This window comes from Argiope bruennichi, chromosome 11, assembly GCF_947563725.1.
Source record: "Argiope bruennichi chromosome 11, qqArgBrue1.1, whole genome shotgun sequence".
Lineage (NCBI taxonomy): Eukaryota > Metazoa > Arthropoda > Arachnida > Araneae > Araneidae > Argiope > Argiope bruennichi.
The window spans coordinates 44,411,649-44,433,418 of NC_079161.1; the positions used below are offsets into that span (position 1 = coordinate 44,411,649).

At 29.9% G+C, this 21,770-nt stretch overlaps 1 protein-coding gene across 1 annotated transcript in view; it reads right to left on the reverse strand.

The window, feature by feature from the left end:
* LOC129956545 (cell adhesion molecule DSCAM-like) overlaps window positions 1-21,770 on the reverse strand; it is a 163,659-nt gene that overhangs the window by 110,280 nt on the left and 31,609 nt on the right. The window contains exon 5 of the mRNA XM_056068471.1: window positions 6,990-7,397. Coding sequence (XP_055924446.1) covers window positions 6,990-7,397 — 408 coding nt within the window. The remainder of the gene's footprint in view (window positions 1-6,989; window positions 7,398-21,770) is intronic.

Here is a 21,770-nt window from a genome sequence, read left to right on the forward strand (position 1 = left end):
ACAGCATCCTACTACGCAAACGGGTGAACAAATTGCAACGAAATTTGATACACAGACTATTCACGAGATGCTCTCACGGAATTTCGAGAAAAAAAAATTAGTTCCAAAATGTCCACCAGAGGACGCATTTTCAGAAAAAACATTAACACAAAAAACGCCGAAAACGGAATACAGAAACAATATTAACAATCCAGGGCAAAAATTATGAGTAATAAAATGAAAAACCTAGAAAAGCTGGAAACTTCATAAAGTTTCGTGTGCGAAGCATCACAACTGATCAGTTACGATTTGCTGTTGAAGACACAGGCCATCGACATGAAATTTTGCAGGAAAATGAATGTAATCACATGAAGCACTTTTCCCTACATCATCCTGGACACGATTAACAACTGTTCATAGTGTGCAATTTCTTCCTAATCTGTTCTTGTTTCTGCAAACTAAACTGGTTTTTTTTTTTTTTCTCAAACAGCTTACTGTTATTTTTTTCTTTACGTTTACTTAATGTGATTGGATGACAAGGTGATCAGATACTAATGAAAATATATTAATATTGTTTCTGCATTCCGTTTCGATCGTTTATTGTGTTGAATTTGATGTTCTTCCTGTAAAGGGGGGGCCTCTGGTGGACATTTTAGAACTTTTTTTTTTAATTCCTTGAGCGCATCTGCTGTATAGTCTGGTGTACCAAATTTCGTTGCAATCCGTTCATCCGTTTGCGTTGTAGAATGTTGTTTATAGGGGAAGTTTAATTATAACCACCTTGTACTTTAAAAGGATTTGTTTCCTAAGAGAAGTTGTACCTATGGCTGCACAACATTCTTACCACTATTTTATAACAAAATAATAAAGTCTAATTTTATATTTTAAGTTTACCACTATTTTTTATCATTTGTCATAGATATATAAATATCGATTGAAAACAATCATTTTTATCACTGACTTTTCATCATTAAATGGTAATGAGATAACTTATAATTTTCAAAGGTTGAAAGGGCAATAAAAAGGGCAATTTTTCGAGCAATCTATCTACTGTAGTAATCAGCAATGAAAACATGTATAATTATTGATTTTTTTAATGTTTTCGCATTTTGGACATAACAGACACAACTGTGTTTTGTTTGGAATTGAATCTCAAATACAATTGTCATATCAAAAACTGAGTTATGTCAAATTAAATTTAAAATTCTGCTTTTAGATAAATTAATTTTTACATTTGTGAAACGCACGCGCGTGAGCATATGATATTGAAATCATTAGCAATTGCTTTAGGCTGCTTAATTTCCATTTCAAATTGCTTATAAGTGAAAATTAAAATGGAGCCTATGATATAACTGGAATTATATCCTATGGCAGGAAAACATACATCAGAATTAGGTTTTCCATAAAGCAACACAGAACTGTTGGATTCTTAGATGCCTCAAATGCTTTTATTTTAATACAAAAGCTGAAAAATAGCGCTTTTCTATTGCATAAATGGGGAACTTTTGAGCTTTAATACATCAAGTGTACTTGATTCAATCTTGGGATATTGTTTATATTTTAGTTTAACCCTTATGTTCATTTTGTATAGTATACAATTCATACAACTTTATAAAAATATACTGTTTGTTTGTTTGTTTCTTATGGCACTTGCCACTGACAAGCCCACTGTTACGAAGACAGCGATTTAAGCCTGAGGGGAACGTCTCTTATTTTTTATAGCAGCGCCAACTAGGGCCAAGAGTACGACTTTGCCACTATCGCATCACTCATTCGCTTGCACAACCCCTTTTTACAGGAGGGCACATTCACACATCTCACAGATAGAACAACAGAAGAACAACCATGCCCAAACCGGGACTCGAACCCGGGACGCCCAGATCACGGGGAAGACGCGCTACCCCTATGCCAGGACGCCGGCAAAAATATACTACCACTATAAAATAAAAATGTATATAAAATATAAAATAAAATATATAACTATAAATGCGCCACCTATATATATATATATTTTTTTTTTTTTTGCTTTTCTTTAAAAAAGCAATCTTTCCACGATAAGGATTAAATAACAAAGTTGCGAATTGTTGCATTTCAAATTTGTTAAAATTTTGGCTTTGAATAAGCAAAAAGAAAGTAAAATGCAATTTTTATGGTTTACGAGCTCGTGTATACTTGAATGTATATAATATACTTAATATTCCTCAATGTTTAGACTAAGGTAAAAAAAAAAAAAAAATTCATTTCTTTTTTCTATTTTACATTTTCTTAACTCTTCTCATTTTTTTTTCTAATTGGAAAATTAAGATTAAAGTTTTCTTGAGCTTTATTTTACAAATAAATGCTTAAGAGAAAATACTTTTTGCGAATAAAAGTCTAGATCAAAACGTTTGAGTGTTTAAGTTTGATAAAATTAGAATTACTGAACTTAAATTAAAGGCTTTAGACTAAAAACACGACGTTCTAAGTAAAATAAGACAATTCTGTTTTTCCCTGAAAATTTTAGTAAAATAATATTTTTAGCAAAAATGTTTTCCGGTAATTTTTTTAATATATATTGGGAAATAAATCGAGATTCTATAATAATCACAAAGGAAGAAGAGTTGTAATATTAGAAAATAATTAGAGTTGTAATAAAAATTATTACATGAATTCGCTTTGAAAGTTGATTCGATCATTTTGAATTTAATAATATTAATACATCATTTTACTATGATAAGCTTGATAATATATTTGAGTACTTATGATAATAATTTAATATAATACAATCATGCTTTTATATACAAAATTTTAAAACTCTTTGTCAATGAGTTATATAAAAAGCTGATAAAAAGTTTAGTTCCTTTTAATAATTTCTGAAGGAGCTACGATCTAATTGAATAAATTAGTGTCAGATAATTCGTTTACAGATTCAATACAGACTTTGGGAAACCATAAGGGTGTTTTCTAAGTCATATTTCTTGAGAAAAGTTAAACATGCCCTCATTGCTATAATTTGAAAATTCGGAGTGTTGAGTAATGGTTCATATAATGATTCTATTTTTGAAGTATTCATACCTATTCTCAAGGTATAAATACTTCAAAAATAGAAGTTTAATGCCCTCTTTAGAACCGATTTCCTCTTCCACAAGCCCTTATGTGCATTTAAAAAAAAAGAAAAAGCAGAGAATAAAACGAATTTATCACCAAAAATTAAGTTCAAACATGTTTATTATGAAAATTAATCGCAATAAAGGTATTTGTCATATTGAGGAGAGCAAGGTGTCAATCCCTACTTCGATTAGCATTATTACCAGTGATGCGAGTTGGGTCTTAATGTTCCTTATAAATTCCTAGTTTATTTGGAAGTTCTGACCCTCTTATTAGCTCTTCAATTCAGGAAAGCGATGAAAATCACTCTGCTTTAAGTCTCGTTCTCGATCAGAGAGATACAAGCCTGCTACAACAGAAAACCTTGCTCAATGAACTGATAATATCGTTCTATAAAAATATAAAATGTTAAAAACCCAAGCAACTTGCTGGATGACCAGCACGTTAAAATTAGAAATTCAGAGTTATCTTTAAATATTCTGGCTAGGTTGAACATTCTTACACTATATATATTAAAATAAAATTCACTATATATACTTCCAAATGAATGGGGAACATTAAGGGTCATCTCGCATCACGTGCAACAATATCCATCGCACTAAGCAACTGGTTTCCTCGATATAAAAAATGCCTGGATCTTCAAGTAAATTGTGTTGAAAAACAATCATGTTTGTACCCAATTTTTGAAAAATTTTTGTTCTCTAATTATGTTTATTTTTATTTTTTCGGCCAATCGGAGCTTGAAATATAAACGGTCCTTGTTACATTATTACCAGTGATGCGAATTGGGTCTTAATGTTCCTTATAAATACCTCGTTTAATTGGAAGTTCTGACCCTCTGGTGAGTTCTTCAATTCAGAAAAGAGATGAAAATCAATCGGCTTTAAGTCTTGTTCTCTATCAAACAGACACAAGCCTGCTGCATCCTGCTACAAGAATCCTTTTCTCGTTGGGGAAATTCATTATTGTAAATAAATAAAAAGTAGATATTATTTGATAACGAATTCTAAAATCCTCCACGCTTTTGCGCATGCGTTAATTCGTCAAAATAGGTGTGAGAGGAAAGATGGGAGGTGGGGATTTTACATTTAACAATTAAATAAACACGGATTTCTCGCAGACTGAATTAAAATAATACAGTCAGAAACAACACGATGTTCACATACACATGGGAAAAAAATGAACAAAGAAGTATCTTATAGGGCGAAAATCAAGGTCAAGGAAGGACGAAGAATTCCGGAAATGCGTTCATCCTTCCACGTCTTTCCCCTTAATGAAAAAGAATCGTCGAAAAGTGGTCGTCTCAGAATACTGAAACGAACAGTACAAGTATGCTTACTATGTACATGACATTTTGACAAATGAAGTGTGAAAGAAAAGGAATAGTAATGCGCCATATTTCTTTACCATATTTTGGTAAATATTTCAGTTGTCCTTGAAATGGGTGAGACCTTAGCCTATTCAGTATATTATTTTATGCTAAATATTAGAAAAATTATTTCACATTTTTTTAAATATGATTTGAAAAATGATTTGTCTTAAATATGATTTGTCTTTCATTAAAAATTACTAACTGTATTAATTGTAGATTAACACAAAAGATTAAAGACTATGCAAATTAAGTAAAATAAGGATATAAAACTTTCATAATAAAATTAATTGAGATTAAAACCTCGCTTCAAGAATTTTTTTTTTTCTATTTCTTTAAGTTGTTAGAAAAAATTTATTACAATATACTATTTATTAAAAATGAATTTTTTCACTGCTGAAACAGAAAGAAAAAATAAAGTCAAAAATTGGATACTTGATTAGTACATTTTCTTAATACAAGGATGAAATTATTAATAATTTATATAAGGAAGGCAGAAACAACGTTGTGACAAAATATCATTTTAAAGGTATAATAAAGATAAATTAAGCGTTTCATTTTTAAATATGATGACATATTATCAATTATTGTCGGGAACTGGTTATAAAAATATTTGAAAATTAATTACTTGCATAGGTAGACGTTAAATTTAACTGGCTTAATAACATCCAAAAAATTTTATTAGAGTCAAAAAAATGTACTTTTTATGAGATCTTTTCTTTTATACTAAAACTTTCAACTAATTTCTGGGATTAAACTTGAGTCCATGTCTGTTATTCATGTTGACATCTTTTAAAAACTCTTTTTGAAAGTTACTAATAAAACTGATTTTTTTTAATATGCTATGTGGAACTAAGATTATATTTAAGACAAGAACATTTTTATGAAAATAAATCACGTTTAGTTAAAAATCTCTTTTTCATGAAAGTACTTTTTTAGATAGATTCCAAGTAATGGATATCACAAATTTTTCACTAATAATTAAAACTGGAAACATAAAAGTTCTTAGAAAAGTCTTAAAAGTTTTTTTTTATTTAAAGAACAATGTACTTTTTCTTGTACAATGTAATCATCTTACATCTTTAAACGAACATTTCTTGTATATATATATATATATATATATATATATATATATATATATATATATATATATATATATATATATATATATATATATATATATATATATATATATATATATATATATATATATATATATATATATATATATATATATATATATATATATATATACAATTCGTGTATCTCGGAAACGGCTCTACTGATTTGGATCAAATTTTATATTTAGTTAAGGTTTTGCTTTTTAAGTTTATCTATATAGATGTATTTCCTGAAAAAATGCTATTTTACACACACACACAAAAACAATTTATTAGAATCCAAGAGATGGCGCCACCGGTCTAAGCAGAAATTAAACAAATCGAGGTAAACATCCGAGCTTCTTTATAAATTTTATAACTTTAAACAAGTAATTCTTGTATACATATAAATTATTTATTTAGTGTATCTTGGAAACGGCTCTAACTATTTGGATGGAATTTTATATTTAACTCTTTTTTTTTTTTTTCCTTCTTTTTTTTTGTAACTTAATCTGCATTGGTGTATTTCCTGAAAAATGAAAATATATTTAAGGTAAGAAAAGATTTCGTCTTAAAACAAATTGGAAATGATTTTCTTTTTCAATTTCTTAGAGCCTTCATATCGAAACCCGATATATAATAATTAATACTAGAAACAAAATGAAATATTTTTTTAGGATGTTTTAAAAAATTAAGAAGTGGCGAACGCATTAAATGATACAATTTAAAGTAACTTTTAAGGAAAAAAAGTCTTGAAGCTACTGTAGCGGGGGAAAAAATTGAAGGTCAGATAGGTCATCGGAATGTCAAATCTCGGTAGTGCGCATTTCAGAACATCTGAACGTTCTCTCTTTGATGTGATGCGGAATTTTCGAGAGGGGATGTCAGAGCAGACGTCGCACTTATCATCTGACCGCTATTTAGATAGAAAACAGATGAATATAAAACATGGGAAACGCTAAAATTAATGGTAAAAATTGCCTGGAAACGGAAACAAGAAACTCTGTGGTCCCTATAGCGCATAACAAGTTAACTAAAGTCTTACCCACAGTTGAACTAAAGTCTGATGAAGGATTGTCTAAATTGATTTTAGAGAAATTTGAATTTATTTAAAATTTTGTCGTAAAGAAGTTAAATAAAAGTAGTATATAATTACCAAGATGTCTTTTTATTAATTTAAATTGGTGTTTATCCTATCATATACAGTTCGTTCGATGAGGAAAACGTCGAAAATCTCGATTCGCCTTATATTAATTGAAATTTAATTAAATTTAAAAACCTTTCAGGGAACGCACCTACTCCCTAAGGATTAGACATGTACTAAATTCAATAGCTCTAGATTTAATGGTATGTCAGTATATATTTTTAAATGATTACCGCATGATTCATCACACGTAGTTATTACAAATGTGTGCGATATCAGAGAGATATCAGAAATAGAGGAATGAACTTACTCTTAAACCATCTAATTCCTTTGATGGGGTAACCTCCATATGGGCAACGAATGGTCAAATCTTCTCCAGACACTGCTGTTACATTCCTCATGGCTCGGACAAAAGGCGGTCCATAGACATTGAGACGAGCGGCATGGAAAGTCGTCCCGACGTCGTTCTCACCTTGGCACCTATATTCACCACTATCTTCAACCCTCACTTCAGTGATGTTGAGAATGCCTGTCACATGACCAAGGTCGCCGATCCTGTCCACTGCTGTCATACGAGGCCCTTGATCAATCGGTATATCATCCAGATGCCATGTGATCCGAGGGATCGGATTTCCTGTGGTAACACATTTCAAACTGATGGAGTCGCCGGTATGGGCTGTGTGTTCGGGAAATGCAGATATCAGCGTTGGTGGTACATCTGTAAGAAAAGATTGCATTTTAAAATATTTATAAGAAAATTGCATAAAGTGGAAAGAATTAATAAATCAATAGCTAAAGCAAATGATGTAATTAAGAGAATCAGAGGTATATTTAAGATTTAAATTCCGTACTTCTGATTTAGTGATTAACTGAATACTTTCTATACTTTTTAATAATGAATTGCTTTCAGAGGCATATTCAGCTGTATGTGATGCTTAAATTACATTCGTATTCAACATAATATTAGTTTAAAAAACAGAAAATATATGAAAGAATATGTGTATAAATCATTGCTTTCTTACATTTAATACATCTCGCTGAGGTCTGGTTGGTTCCAGCTTCGGTTTATTGAAATACTTGAACATAAACATAAATGTTGCCCAACTTCCACAATATTGTTCTTTAAGAGGCGATTAACCAAAATCAAATTTCTAACTGAAAGATCTAAAGCCCCGTTGATCATTTGAAACTATCAAAACGAAGATGAAAAGGACACAGGAAATCTTGATGTAAATGGTTCAGCTGGCGATCTAACTCAGAATGGATGACATGTGTGCACAAACGTAAATTACAAGCGAGAAAGGTTGGTAACGATGTTGTAAGCATAGATCATTCTTACTAACTACTAGTATCAATAATTATAACTTTGTCAATACTCAAAAAAAATAATAATAATTTACTACCCTTTCTTTCGACTATCCACGTCAAGTACTACACTATTCAGTTACCAAAATATTCCAGAACTAGTGAAATTTATTATAAAAATTTCATTCTAACCATGTTCTCGTGCATTTGAGAATGCACACAGTGGCCTTTTGATATGGTGAACCGGAGTTTAACCCCCTTCTTCGCCAAGTTGCAATAACGCGCCAAAGCTGGCTGACAATTTCCTTTTTCTCTAAACTGACAAACCTATTTGTCGTGGCAGGTTCGTGAGTGCTTTGAATAAATAGGCAAATAGAAAACTTAACAAATTTTTTGCAGATTCGTTCGAGTTACTCTGCTCAGTAACTCCTTCTCCTCCAAGAGCAAACACTCGAATGACATCACTCTTTTAATTACACTCGCGCTAGTTGTCCAGAGCCATCTATGGACGTTTATTTCCTAACGCTTCAAAATCCAATCGCTACACTATTATCTTTCACCTTTATTATGCGCTATGATTAAACATCTGCTCCCTCGCTTTCGAACATTTCGCAAAACACGGCGCAAGACCGTTGTTGGCGAGTTGGCGATTTTTGAAAATTGTCCCAAGCAGGGGGTCGTACCGGTCTCCGCTCTGAGACAGCGAAGCCTCAAGATTGACACCCTTGCTTGCGACCTGGTCCACGACAACTGAGTCGGGGAAAGCGGTGCCAGGTCTTGTGTGGTTCTCGTCATTTTATAGCGGTTAAATATTTTAAAGTCCTTTCAAAATAACCTAGTATTACGTTAAAAAGGACTTTAATATTGCAACATTTATGAATATCAGACATTCTCTGTATCTCCTTTGTCTTCTTTAATTAGATGCCACTATATTTAAGTGCATGTATTTTAGCTTACGGAATCAAACAAATCTCATTCAATTGATTAATAGATTATTAATTAATTAGTTAACGGTAGATAAAATAAGCAGTTGTATTCATATGCTGTATTCAACAAAATCACCTACATCATTCTTAAATATATATAAATATGTAAAGTTTTCGGAACAATATGTACCTTTTCATTCCATTACATTAAAGAGTTAATTTTGAAAGCATGTAAAATTGGAAATATCTCCACATTATTTCTCGAAAGAAAAAAATTGTTTTATTTTGAAATGTGTGTTTAAAATTTAGTTTCAAATTGTAGATTGACTCCTAACTAAGAATATTAAATTAAATGCAATGAAATAAGAGATTAGAAATGCGAAAAAATGCCATAGGTTTTTATAAAAGATCGACTAGAAGACTTTTGGACAGTTACCAAGCCTTTTGAAACGAAAGAAGAATTTTCAACGAATCCCAACTGATCAGAGTCATGACAGGTGATTGACAAATGACCTTTCCTCATGTCAGAAAAGAAACGCTTTGAGACGTATAAAATATTCGACAATTCATCAATGACACGATCTTAAATAAATTTCGAAATCTTGAAACAGTATCGTGTGGGAATATGCAGAGAAAAAGTTCTTTTGAAGATTAAAAGTAGTTCAGGTGTCAGTTTGAAAGTATTCAGGCGCTTTCATGGAGGGGATATTGCATGTGATGTGGATTCTTTTATATTTTATTCGATAAAAGTTATCGAATAAATACATGGAGAGAGGTTGTAAAGAGGTTGTTGTACTTTAGTTAGTATTTCCTTGCATGTGCTTTTCATTAAAGTAAATTAGAATTCAAATATGAAGAAGTAGGCTTCTTTTTTTAACTATATTATTGATACATTTGTCAGACTTTGAATATTGTTTACAAATTCCCGTGGGAAAATTATGCATGTTCAGAATATGAAGTGCTTTGCTATTATCTTGCATTTTCGATTTGAGATAATATTTCAACTTTTACAGGCCCGATACTCTCAAACTCAGTGACTGTGTCCAGAAAATAGTAAAAAATAAAAATAAATAACCTGCCAAAAATATTTACTTTGATATAGTTCTTCCTAGTTGGGAAGAATACTGTAACAAATCCATAATATTTCTTTTATTACAGTGTGAACTACACTGTAGTAACACGTGGGCAGTTAAGTAATACAGAAATGAGGAAATTAGATATAGCTAACAGATACGGAATATGTGGCAAGTTAATGATCCTCGCCATTGGCAATCATTTTCAAAACCTTTATGGACTTTAGTAGCAAAGATTAAGGTTCTAGAAAATGAAAGAAATTTGGTGATATCTCTATTAGAATTCGAGATCCTGGGATTCTTCTAAAAAATTCTGTGCCATATCAAAAACCTATATAAATGTAAGGACGCTAAAGTGAATGAATTTGGTAAATTCTCTCTTTAAAATATGAATTATAGAGTCTTTCAATACTGAAACTGTCCTGCTCTGTTGCTATATGCTCATGCGGGAATATTTGCAAATATAATCTTTGCGAACACTTCGATTGTGTGTGTTTTTATCTGTGTAATGTGCTTTTTTGTGAATTAAATTGTCGTCTTAAATTACGGATTTTGTTGCAACTGTTTTCATAAACAGTTATAGATTTCAGCATTCAGCAATTGTCAGGGCCATTCGTATCGGAGAAGGTCCTTGACTTAAAAAATGTTTTCACTTTTCTTATCTGACGAACAAAGTTATCCGATTGTTATAAAGAAGCTTTTAAAGTAAATAATGGAGAATATGAAGAAGTAAGTCCAGCTTTCATTTTTTTCACTGTTATTACAAAATACACTGATATATTTAACAAGGTCTACAAATCATTGCTGAAAACTTGGCAAGTCTTACATATTTAAGATTGCTTTAGTGATACGTTAAAATTGTGCATTACACAACAGGCTCGATATTCTGTAATCAAGTCAGACAATGTAATTCTACTAAACATTTAAACATTCAGAGAATCTAGGGATCTATCTTCACCCCAGGTATTTTGCACTTGCCCCTTTTTTTTATACCATAAAATATGTTCACTTTATTTAGTTGATTACCCTTATTATTCTATTGTACCTATGCAGCTAGCTCTAACCGCATGTTAATTCTATCAGCGTAATCTAGATTATATATCATCAAATCATGTAATGGTGCCATCTGATGTAATTTTTTTATATCTTATTCGGCAAGATTTAGCCCGAAATAAATTCGGTAAAAGTTATCTTGCGGTTATCTTATCATTTTGTTAAAACTAAATTTTTGTATGCCTCATTTGTTTAGTGTAATTTGAAGTAAAATCAGGGACAATTTATATTTCGTCTTCCCCTTGCATTTGTTTGACAGAGTCGAAGATTTCATTCGAATTCGATTGATGTATTCGAAGATTATATTTGGCAAAACTCAGACCGAAATAAATTCGGTAAAAGTTACATTGCGGTTATCTTATCATCTTGTTAAAACTAAAATTTTGTATGCCGTATTTTTTTAGTGTAATTTGAAGTAAAATCAGGGACAATTTATATTTCGAATTTCCCTTGCATTTGTTTGATAGAGTCGAAGATTTCATTCGAATTCGATTGATGTATTCGAAGATTGTATTCGGCAAAACTTAGCCCAAATAAATTCGGTAGAAGTTATCTTGCGGTTATGTTATCATCTTGTTAAAACTAAATTTTTGTATGCCCCATTTGTTTAATGTAATTTGAAGTAAAATAAGGTGAAATTTATATTTCGTCTATCCCTTACATTTATTTCACGGATTCAAAGATTATATTCGCATTCGATTGGTGTAATCGATTGTATTCGAATGCGATTGATATATTCGAAGATTATATTCGAGTACATCAGGAGGGGTCTTTAAAAATCTGTTTCATCTCTTCATCGCAAAGAGGAGATGAAACAGATTAGAAAATGATCCCGATACTTAATAGCCCCTCATGGATCTGATCATAATTTATTTAATATTGACTTTTATATAATATTAATATATAGACCTTCAATTAATTCATAACTCAGACAAATTAATACATTGGTTCCTATAATTATTGATGAATTCTCAATTATATGTACGAAGTGGTAGTTTATACCATCAATTGTTTGAACAATATGTATTTAAATTGATTTGACACTGTGGAATAACAATATGCTTTTAAGTGATCTGATAACATATTATTTCTTCTAATTATCTTTTCTAAAAAAAATCAGTGAATAAATACTGCATCACATTTCGAAATTAAATCAAATCCATTATCAAAATATCCAAAAATCAAAATTTCTCTATTAAGGAAAAAGTTAGTTAATGCAATTGCATCACCATCCAAAATAAAATAAAATCCATTATCAAAATATCCATTCTCTACTAAGAAAAAAAAATCAGCTAATGCATATAGCGTCACCTTCCAACATTAAATCAAATCCATTATCAAAATACTCAAATGTCAAATCCGTTACTAATACACAAGAGGCATTACTCAAACTAGTCTGCCGATGACTTCAAAAGGATTTTATTCACTTGTTAGAAAATCAAACATAGCTCGTTCTACAAAACATTCTTTACATCTTTCTCTATTTTCTGCTGAAAACTTCAAAATAGATCTTTAATTTCAAATATGTGACCATGTAGTCTTCCACCACCACTAATAAATCTTGCCAAATTCTTTTGTCCATTGTATGTAAGGCTTCCTTTTTCAGCTGAACAACCTAAGTGCTGTTAACGCCGAAGGCTGCAGACACTTAAAAGCTCCACGCACAATAAACAATTTTTAAATTTTCCCAATGAGTCTTGTTGCAAGTAATGAATTGTTCAAAGAGTGCATCACATCTCTCTAATGGAACATTCCCATTCAAGGAAGTGGCACAAAACATCTCGATGCCCGGCAGGTTTTGTTCTCTTGCATTGTTTCTTGGGAACAATTCGAGATTCCTTTAAAACTGATCAGAGATTTTAGTAACGAAAGTAATTGCTCTTCAGGGTAAATAATGGCGGATTTAAGTGCGAAAGGAACAAAATTTATTTTTGGAGGGTTTAGGGAATATTTATATTTTCTAAATCTTTATAATGGTTTGTTAATTATTATTTTAGTCGAGCCAGCTCTTTTTTTATTAAATTTATTTTCATTTTAAAAGCATTTTTTATTTATTTTGAGTACTGATGCACAGGACATTTATAATTGTCATTTTACTTAGAAAACATTAATAAAAGTACTGAAAATATTTAAGGTATCCGATTAGGCTTGGATTATATTTTAAAAAATATATTGTAATGTTGATATGGTGGGTTTTTTTATTGATATAAGGCTAAAATGATGAATAAAACTGAAATTATTTAAAGAAATGTAGCCTTCGAAGAAAAGCGTATTTTGATGTAAATTTTAACATTTATTTACAAAAACTAGGATTTTTCTAATATATATATATATATATTCCTTGTTAGATGTAATATATCTTAAAGACTAACTAGCAATTATCTAAAAATTATAATTAAAGCTAACATTTTTTACTTGTAATACACGAAATTATCTATGCAATTTTGGAATGTTTTCAACAATATTTATATGTATATTAAAAAATCATTAATCTACTTCTAGAACATATAACATCAAATCCCAATTCATTATATTCTGCATAACATAAAGCACTAATTATCAATGCCATTAAGATGTTTTGATTTTTTTTTTTTTTTGAGATATGACGATATTTGTGAGTAGAGTTATGAAAAAAAAAAAAACTCGTTCTTCAAATAATGCAAATAAAGTTTTAAATGCCTATAAATCAGCATCACTTACATGTCAATAGCTTGCTACAACTTGAATTCTAATTGACAGAAAACAAAATAGCATATCACAAGAAACAAACAAACAAAACCCCACCTATCTTCAAAAACTGTTAAAAATTAATTTAAAAAACCCACGAAATTGCAATAATGCTTAATGATCAAATTGGATACCTTAATCATTACTACTCATTTATTTATAAATAGTGGTGCTTCGCTGCATTAGTAGCTACTCTTTCGTTCTACATAAATATTAATTTCTTATATGCTTTATGACTAATTACATTTGTTTGTCAGAAAAAATTTGTTAATATTTTAAGAAGATGAGAAAGTTTATATCACAATTTGTCTGATCTATGGCTGCACATTCAAATTCTAATTATATACATGTCCAAAAAATTGTAAACAATCCTATTCATTTATTAAGGTATGGGATAAAAATCTAATTTTTTTTCCTTTTAAGATAAATTATTAATATTTTCATCTTGTCAATAACTACATCGCAAGCTGCATATCTGTGTTATACACTGAAATTCCTATTTACATACATGCTCAAAAAATATAAACAAACTCATTTGAAGGAATACAATAGAAGATAAAAAATTTCTCTTTAACGATGAATCTTAAATTTTATCCAGCTTATAATTATATGCGACTCTTTTACTATTTATTATTTGCTTTAAAATTTAAAGCAATTGTATATGGAGTTATTAAAAGAAAATTCAAATGGTATTAGATCTTAGAAATGAACAAACACTATCTAACAACCTAATCTACAAAAACACTATTACGATACGATTAATAGCGCTTAATATTAAAATTACAATTTTTTAAAAAAGAAATATGCTACCTGCTAGCATATATTATATGGAAATCATTTTAACGAATTGACATTATTGAAATATTATTGGTAAGAAAGCATGAGTCACAGATAACGGATTTATCATAAAGGGGCCTATAGTAGCACGGAACTTCTGTGAAGCTGTGTCTCAAATTATGGGACTACGGATAATTATCACTATACTTTTAAATGACAGAATTGCTTTTTCATAAAAACCTTTGATTTCCTTACATTTAATTAATAGCGATGTATTTGAATGCTATGTTTTAATCCTGTTTGAAGTCCTTGTTTCTAATATAACATAATTTTGAACCGGTGTATTATAACAAATTGCAATACTATAGCTTTATATGATATTAAATCTGAGCTTTCTAATTACGTCTTGCTCTTATTTTAAACAGAATTACCAAACTAAGTACAAAGCGTTTGACTGACTGTTCACAATTCCAAAAACTTAAAATTACAATATTTATCCTATTGATGACTCTTCCTATTAATAACATGGTGTAACAAATAGAAGGATAGCCCTCTAGCGGCTATAGAGAGAAACAGGTTGTCAACCTCGAACCATCGGAATTGTAGCGTCGTTAGTATTTGTCAAAATCATTTTATGTGTTAATTGCGTTGTATCTAATTGCTTGTGACTGTAGCGTATTGTATCTTTAATATAATTTCATTTACGCTAATTGGTATCTGCTCTCAATTCCAAAAACTTATATTACAAGATATATCCAATTAATAACATACTTCAACAAATTGAAGGATAGCCCTCTAGCGACTATAGAGAGAAACAGGTTGTCAACCTCGAGCCATCGGAATTGTAGCGTCGTTAGTATTTGTCAAAATCATTTTATGTGTTAATTGCGTTGTATCTAATTGCTTGTGACTGTAGCGTATTGTATCTTCAATATAATTTCATTTACGCTAATTGGTATCAGCTCTCAATTCCAAAAACTTATATTACAAGATTTATCCAATTAATAACATACTTCAACAAATTGAAGGATAGCCCTCTAGCGACTATATAGAGAGAAACAGGTTTTCGACCTCGAGCCCTTGGAAGTGTAGCGTCGTTAACATTGATCTAATTTGTTTTATGTGTTAATTGTGCTGCATCTAATTGTTTGTGACTGTAACTCATTAGATCTTGAATATAATTTTATTTAATATAGCCGGTGTCTTTTGTTCTCCATTCCAAAAACTTAAATTACAAGATTTATCTCGTTAATAATATACTGTAACAAATAGAAGGATAGCCCTCTAACGACTATAAAGTGAAACATGTAGTCAACCTCGGGCCATCGGAAATGTAGCGTCGTTGACTTGTCTAAATTGTTTTATGTGTTAGTTGTGTTGTATTTAATTGTTTAGGACTGAAGCTCATGAGATCTTAAATATAATTTTATTCGAGCTTGCAAGCGTTTGTCATTCTTAAATGACTCAGTCACAATACTATTCATCGCAAATACTATTCATTCAAAATCACAATACTATTTAATACTCTTTCCCTTACATTTATTCCTAAATTAATTGCAAAAGGGAGTAAAACATTTTTAATGCATTGATCGCAGTAAGTTTATTACTATTTGTAGCTGAGCATCCATGCAAGTTTCAGTTTTTCTTTTTAACAAAAATATTAACTTCTTTATCCATCTTGTTTTATTTCGCCAATACTATTTTGTAATTAAATAAGGATTTTGATCATATTGTTTATTTCAGAAATATATGTTTTTTTTCTTAAAAATAAGTTTCAAAGCACACACATTATTTTAGACATATTAACTTTAAAAATAAACTTTCGTCAGTACCAAACTTTTGCTAGAAACTTGCACAAAGATGTAGAATATTTTTCGGACTTTTCCCCTTTTCCAAAGAATTCTTATCGCTAACTGTCCAAATTTGTGAAAAGTTTGGAAGTCAACTGATCCCGAGGCTATTTTTCTGGATGTCCACCGATTCCCTTCCAAACTGAATGTTTTTCACTTTGCTTCAAACGGATTTGCTCCATCGATTCTAAGGCGTCGAATATTTACAGAATTTAAGTGACCTGTTTTTATTCTTTTAAATGTAATAAACATTTATCGGTATAATATTAAATATTTTTTTTTTCATTTAGAACATTAAGGGCTTGATTATAAACTTTTATAAATTCGTCCTGTATTTTATAAAATAATTATTCACCATGGAACTGCACGGTATTCTGAAAGCAGCTGAAAATATCATCCAATTTTTTGTACTCATTATGCTAAGAAATAATTATTGTTAATCATTCTATAATTTAAAATTATATTATGCCGTTATCAAGAATCTGTGAATCATTTTTAAAGGGGTTGTATTTTCTTTTGATCTTATAAATTTGTATATAAATTGTAATTATTGTAATTATTTACTTTTTACAATGAAATTAAGCGACTTTTATCACTGTATTGCTGGATATTTTTTTGAGCAAAAAGAGTAAAAATAAGTATACTACTGAAAAATAACACCCAAACGTTCCAAAGTTCATTTTTAAGGCAAGCAAGATTATTTATTTTAACAATTCCACTTAAAATAAATAAATATATTTATAAGATTAATCTAATGTTTTTAATGAACAGTGTTGAAAGCATTATATAAATGGTACTTTTATTATGAAAATTAATAGAAATTTACCAAAGCAATTTATTAGATAAATACACGAGAGTATTTTTGAAATAAAATATTTTGCATTCATTTTATGCACAATTGCATTTAATAAAATTCGAAAGCAATTGAATAATGAGCAATTTCATAATATTCCTCAAACTTCAACTCATGTCATGCACATGTCATATAAGAAGATTATAGTAAATTTCCGCTAGCAGTACCAAAATATCGTAAGTTCTTTCTTTTAATATATCGTAGATAATACATAAACGACCAGATATTAATGAGTATGCTAAAATTTTACAGCATAAAGAAGCCATAATTCGTTTGGCCTAATGTCTGAATTTCTTAAAGAAAAATTGCTCACTTCATCTATCGCCATTGATGGCGCTGCAATCGTTCAGCAAATATTTTATTTCAATTTCGCTTTTTACGTACAAAAAGTAAACGACTATAGAAATGTTCATTAAACTATGAGTTGTCATTAAATTGAAGTTTGATCTTTATCATACAAATGCACGTATCAATAAAATCTAAGAAATCAGTATCCATCTATCTGGTCATCTCATGGTCTATGATAGAAAATTCCCTGCCCAAGCCTTCGCTTTTTAAATATGTTATTCGATCAGCTTTAATCAATCGCTTCCCGATTTCAGGATCAACAGAAAATGCGAATTTAAGGAAAATACAAGTACAATTGTGAATTAATAAAAATTCAAGTTAACAGATAATAAATATCGTAGATGTGCCATTCTATGTCAGTAGGTGGATCTTGCATAATGATTGTTAAAATTAATTCTGTATTAGATTATAAAAATATTTTGGACATTTTTTTTCATACTTATTTTAATAGTCATCGAAAGTCCTCAGGATCTTCTTAATAATGATGTTATTATTTCCAATTCTCTAAAATCTGCTTGTTTGTCACTCATTAATTAATTAGCCCTTGTCTGGCACTGATTCCGTTACTCCAGATAAAACAGGTCACTTCGACAGCATTGAAATTCTCAATGAGTTTATTAATTTAACTAAATATCCTAACCGTGCTGCATATCATATATTTTTTCTCACCCCATAAAATTATTACCCACTGTCTGTCATTTTTTTTAAATTAATGATTGCTATCATTTTCGCATTCCAAAGCAGGTCAGTTTTCTTTCAGTAAAAAAACATTTCTTTTTAGCACTGTGCAATGTCACGGAAGGCTTTAATTCGAGACTTCGCTATATCAAGAACGATTGTTTTTGCATTAAAATAGTCTTCATGAACTGCCACTTACAAGAAAAATTCAAACTTTATCCTTAGTATGCAGAAAAATTGAGCTATATATTGAATTCTAAAGAAATCTGCATATTTGGTGCTCGCACAAAAACATATTTAGCATTGTAAATCCGTTTATTTTACAGTGCCACTTCTGTAATCAGCAGTAGCACTTAACTGCGAAATCTTATGTTAAGTTCTAATGCAATTTTCAGTTGAAAACAAAATGATACGCAGTTTGATTAAAGACTTTAAAGTTTTGGACGATCTTGCGTTTGCATTAGCGAGAAGAGTAATGTCTTGATGAAAAGTTAGTTGCAGGAAGAGAGTAGCATAGAAACACAAGAAGATCGAACTTCTATAATCATACAGAAGATTTTTGCTGTTCATTGGCCATAGGAAAAGGTCTACGATTTCCTATTCAGATACTGACTGCAAAAGAAATCATTTGCCGACAGTCCCGTTCATTTCGGAGGATTTGACTCCTTAATTTTAAGGAATTTATTAAAATTTAAGGTATTTATGATACTCGATATCGTTATATTGTGAAACAATAAATATAAGGAACAGAGGGAAATTATGTGAGACGTGAGAATTAAAGTTTATGATGTTTTTTTTTAAGAAATCAGGAATAACGTTTAAGATATATATTGTTACTGTATTAAGCTTTTATATATCCATTTTATATTGACTGTCAGCTCTTAAAAATTCAAAAGTCGATGTATGGATGCAAGCTAGTTTAATTATTTTGTATCATTCCACTTGAACCAAATAGACACATTTACATGGTATATCAAAAACTTATATTAAGAATTGTTTCATAATTATTATATAAAGAACATTTTTATTATGCAGGTTATTCTGCCAAATCTAACTGAATTCAAGAAACCTGCGAAAACAATTAATCAGTTTATTTAATCTCAGTATTCTTGAAACATGTTCCCGTCATTTTATGAAAAATTGCATTTAATGTAATTCTGAAACGTAATTAATTTCATGATATCCCTCTAGCTACAACTTGTTTCATCCACACTTCATTTGGGTGGATCCTAGCACGGCCCACCTCTTGGCGTCTTTTTGAATTCTCGCCAAACGAGTGGCGATAACGTTGCCAATGTGGCAACCTAGACGGATTTTTTTTATTTATTTTAATTTTATTTTTTATTATATTTATTTCATTTTATTTATTTATTTTACTTTTATTATTATTATTTTATTATTATTATTTTACTATTTTATTTTATTATTATTTATTTAGTTATTCTATTTATTTATCATATTTATTTTTATTTATTTATTACATTTATTTTATTTATTATTATTTATATCCGTCAAGTATCATTTTTTAATTGAAAAATGATAATAATAACAAAACTTCAATTGCTTTGAGAAATGTCACGCATCCCTTGGGATAAGGGAAGCGTCCGAAGTTTAAAACGATTTTATGTTAACACCTGAATTTACTAATGCAATTTAAATACTAATAGAACTCCTTTTTATAGAAATAGTGGTATTTTAGAAAGTTAGCCTAGAAAACAAAATGGTGCTCAAATTATTTCTTTCCGAAGCGCTTGTACATATATATTTCACGGAGCGACAAAAAAAATCGATAATAATTTTGCTATATTTTTGAACTCAAAATTTATTAACAGTGATGTCTCTTTGCCTAGGTGAGGATTAGTTTAGTTTTTAGTTCATATCCAATTCTTTAAAGGAAGTATATTGTGACTTATCAAATTTATTAAAATGGGAATTCTTGCATTTTTATAATTATTCGAAAAAAAATGAAATTCAAAAGAATCGCTTTAAAGAAAAGCATTATGTTTTATACAATGTGAATTCCGCTTTACGAAAAAATAAAAAAGAGGGAGAGAATGAAAATTAATTTGAAATACGTCAGGTAAGGGTGTGTATAATGAATGTTGATAAATAAGAAACCTGTTAATATTGATAAATTAACGTCTTAGCTTATTGATAAATTAACGTCTTAGCACGCAAATTAACGTCTCTTATTGCGGAATGCGAACCTATTTTCTTATCTACAAACATCTCTTTTATATCGTAATTTTTTTTAATAAAATTATGTTTATGGCTTTAGCAGCATCAAATGATGGTTAAAAGTAATTCTTTCTGCAAAGCTCAAAACTTTAAATTCTCTTCAGGTAATTCCTTTGATACCAATCCAGAACTTAATGACAGTAATCAAATAGCTTAAGTTAATTTACAGTTGAAAAATACTTAAACACCCTTTATTAAACAGGAAAATTTAATCTAACTACACGTCAAGAAGTTATTGCAATCATTATGATAGTAAATACCAGAAAAATTGCTAGGCTTGGCGACATTCGAAAGGTAATTCTGAAATCCTTTACACTCAACATAATCTCTTTTATTTCCAAAATAATTAACAGATGGTAGCAATTCTTAATATTTTTTCACCTAAAAGGAATATCAAATATGTATTTATATTTCCAAGGAAAACCTATGGATATGTTTTCCATCTTTTAAGGGTTATAAGCATCGTGACGCATGACTTCAACAATTGTCTACACACTGGTAGGAATGCTATTGATATGAGAACGACACTTGATAGAATGAAGCACAATGGTCTCGTCTACCAACTCATTGATTTCAAAACAAACTTCTACGTCATCGGCACAATCCATTTTCTCTCCAATAGAATATTCCAAGTGAAAATAAAAAAAATGCTTATTCTTCAGATGGTGAAATCGATGCTTGAGCGTCTTAAAAGAACTTTCTTAGTCCTCCAATTTATAACATTTTTGCAGACGAATTCTCCATCACAAACTACGTTTTTCTTGATGGAAAGTTTGTCAGTAAAATATTGGAAAAAAGACTTTTGAAAATAAAAATCTGAAGCATGAAGATAATACAATTTCCATCAAGGCAATACAATTTCCATTTCCGATTTCAAGCTGGAAAAGAAAACGAATATATCCCATTTAAATATAAGTCGTCTCTAAATATAACTTTGATTTTTATTGATACCGTTGCAGGTACCAATAAAATCTAAGCAGTCAGTATTAACTTGAACATCTCATAATTTATGGCAGCAAAATTTTGTTCAAGCTTTTTCTTTTTAAATCTGTTATTCGATCAGCTTTAATCAATCGCTCTCAATTTGAAAAGCAATAAGAATGGCGAATTAAAGGAATTAAAGAAAAAGCAAATGGGCAGTCAGTGCGAATCGTAAATATCCCACGCAGCGTCAATATTTGCATCTTGAGTAACGACAGAACATTTACTTGCTTGTACGCGAGAAAGTTTCGAAAAGACCACTCGCCCTGGTTTAATTATCAT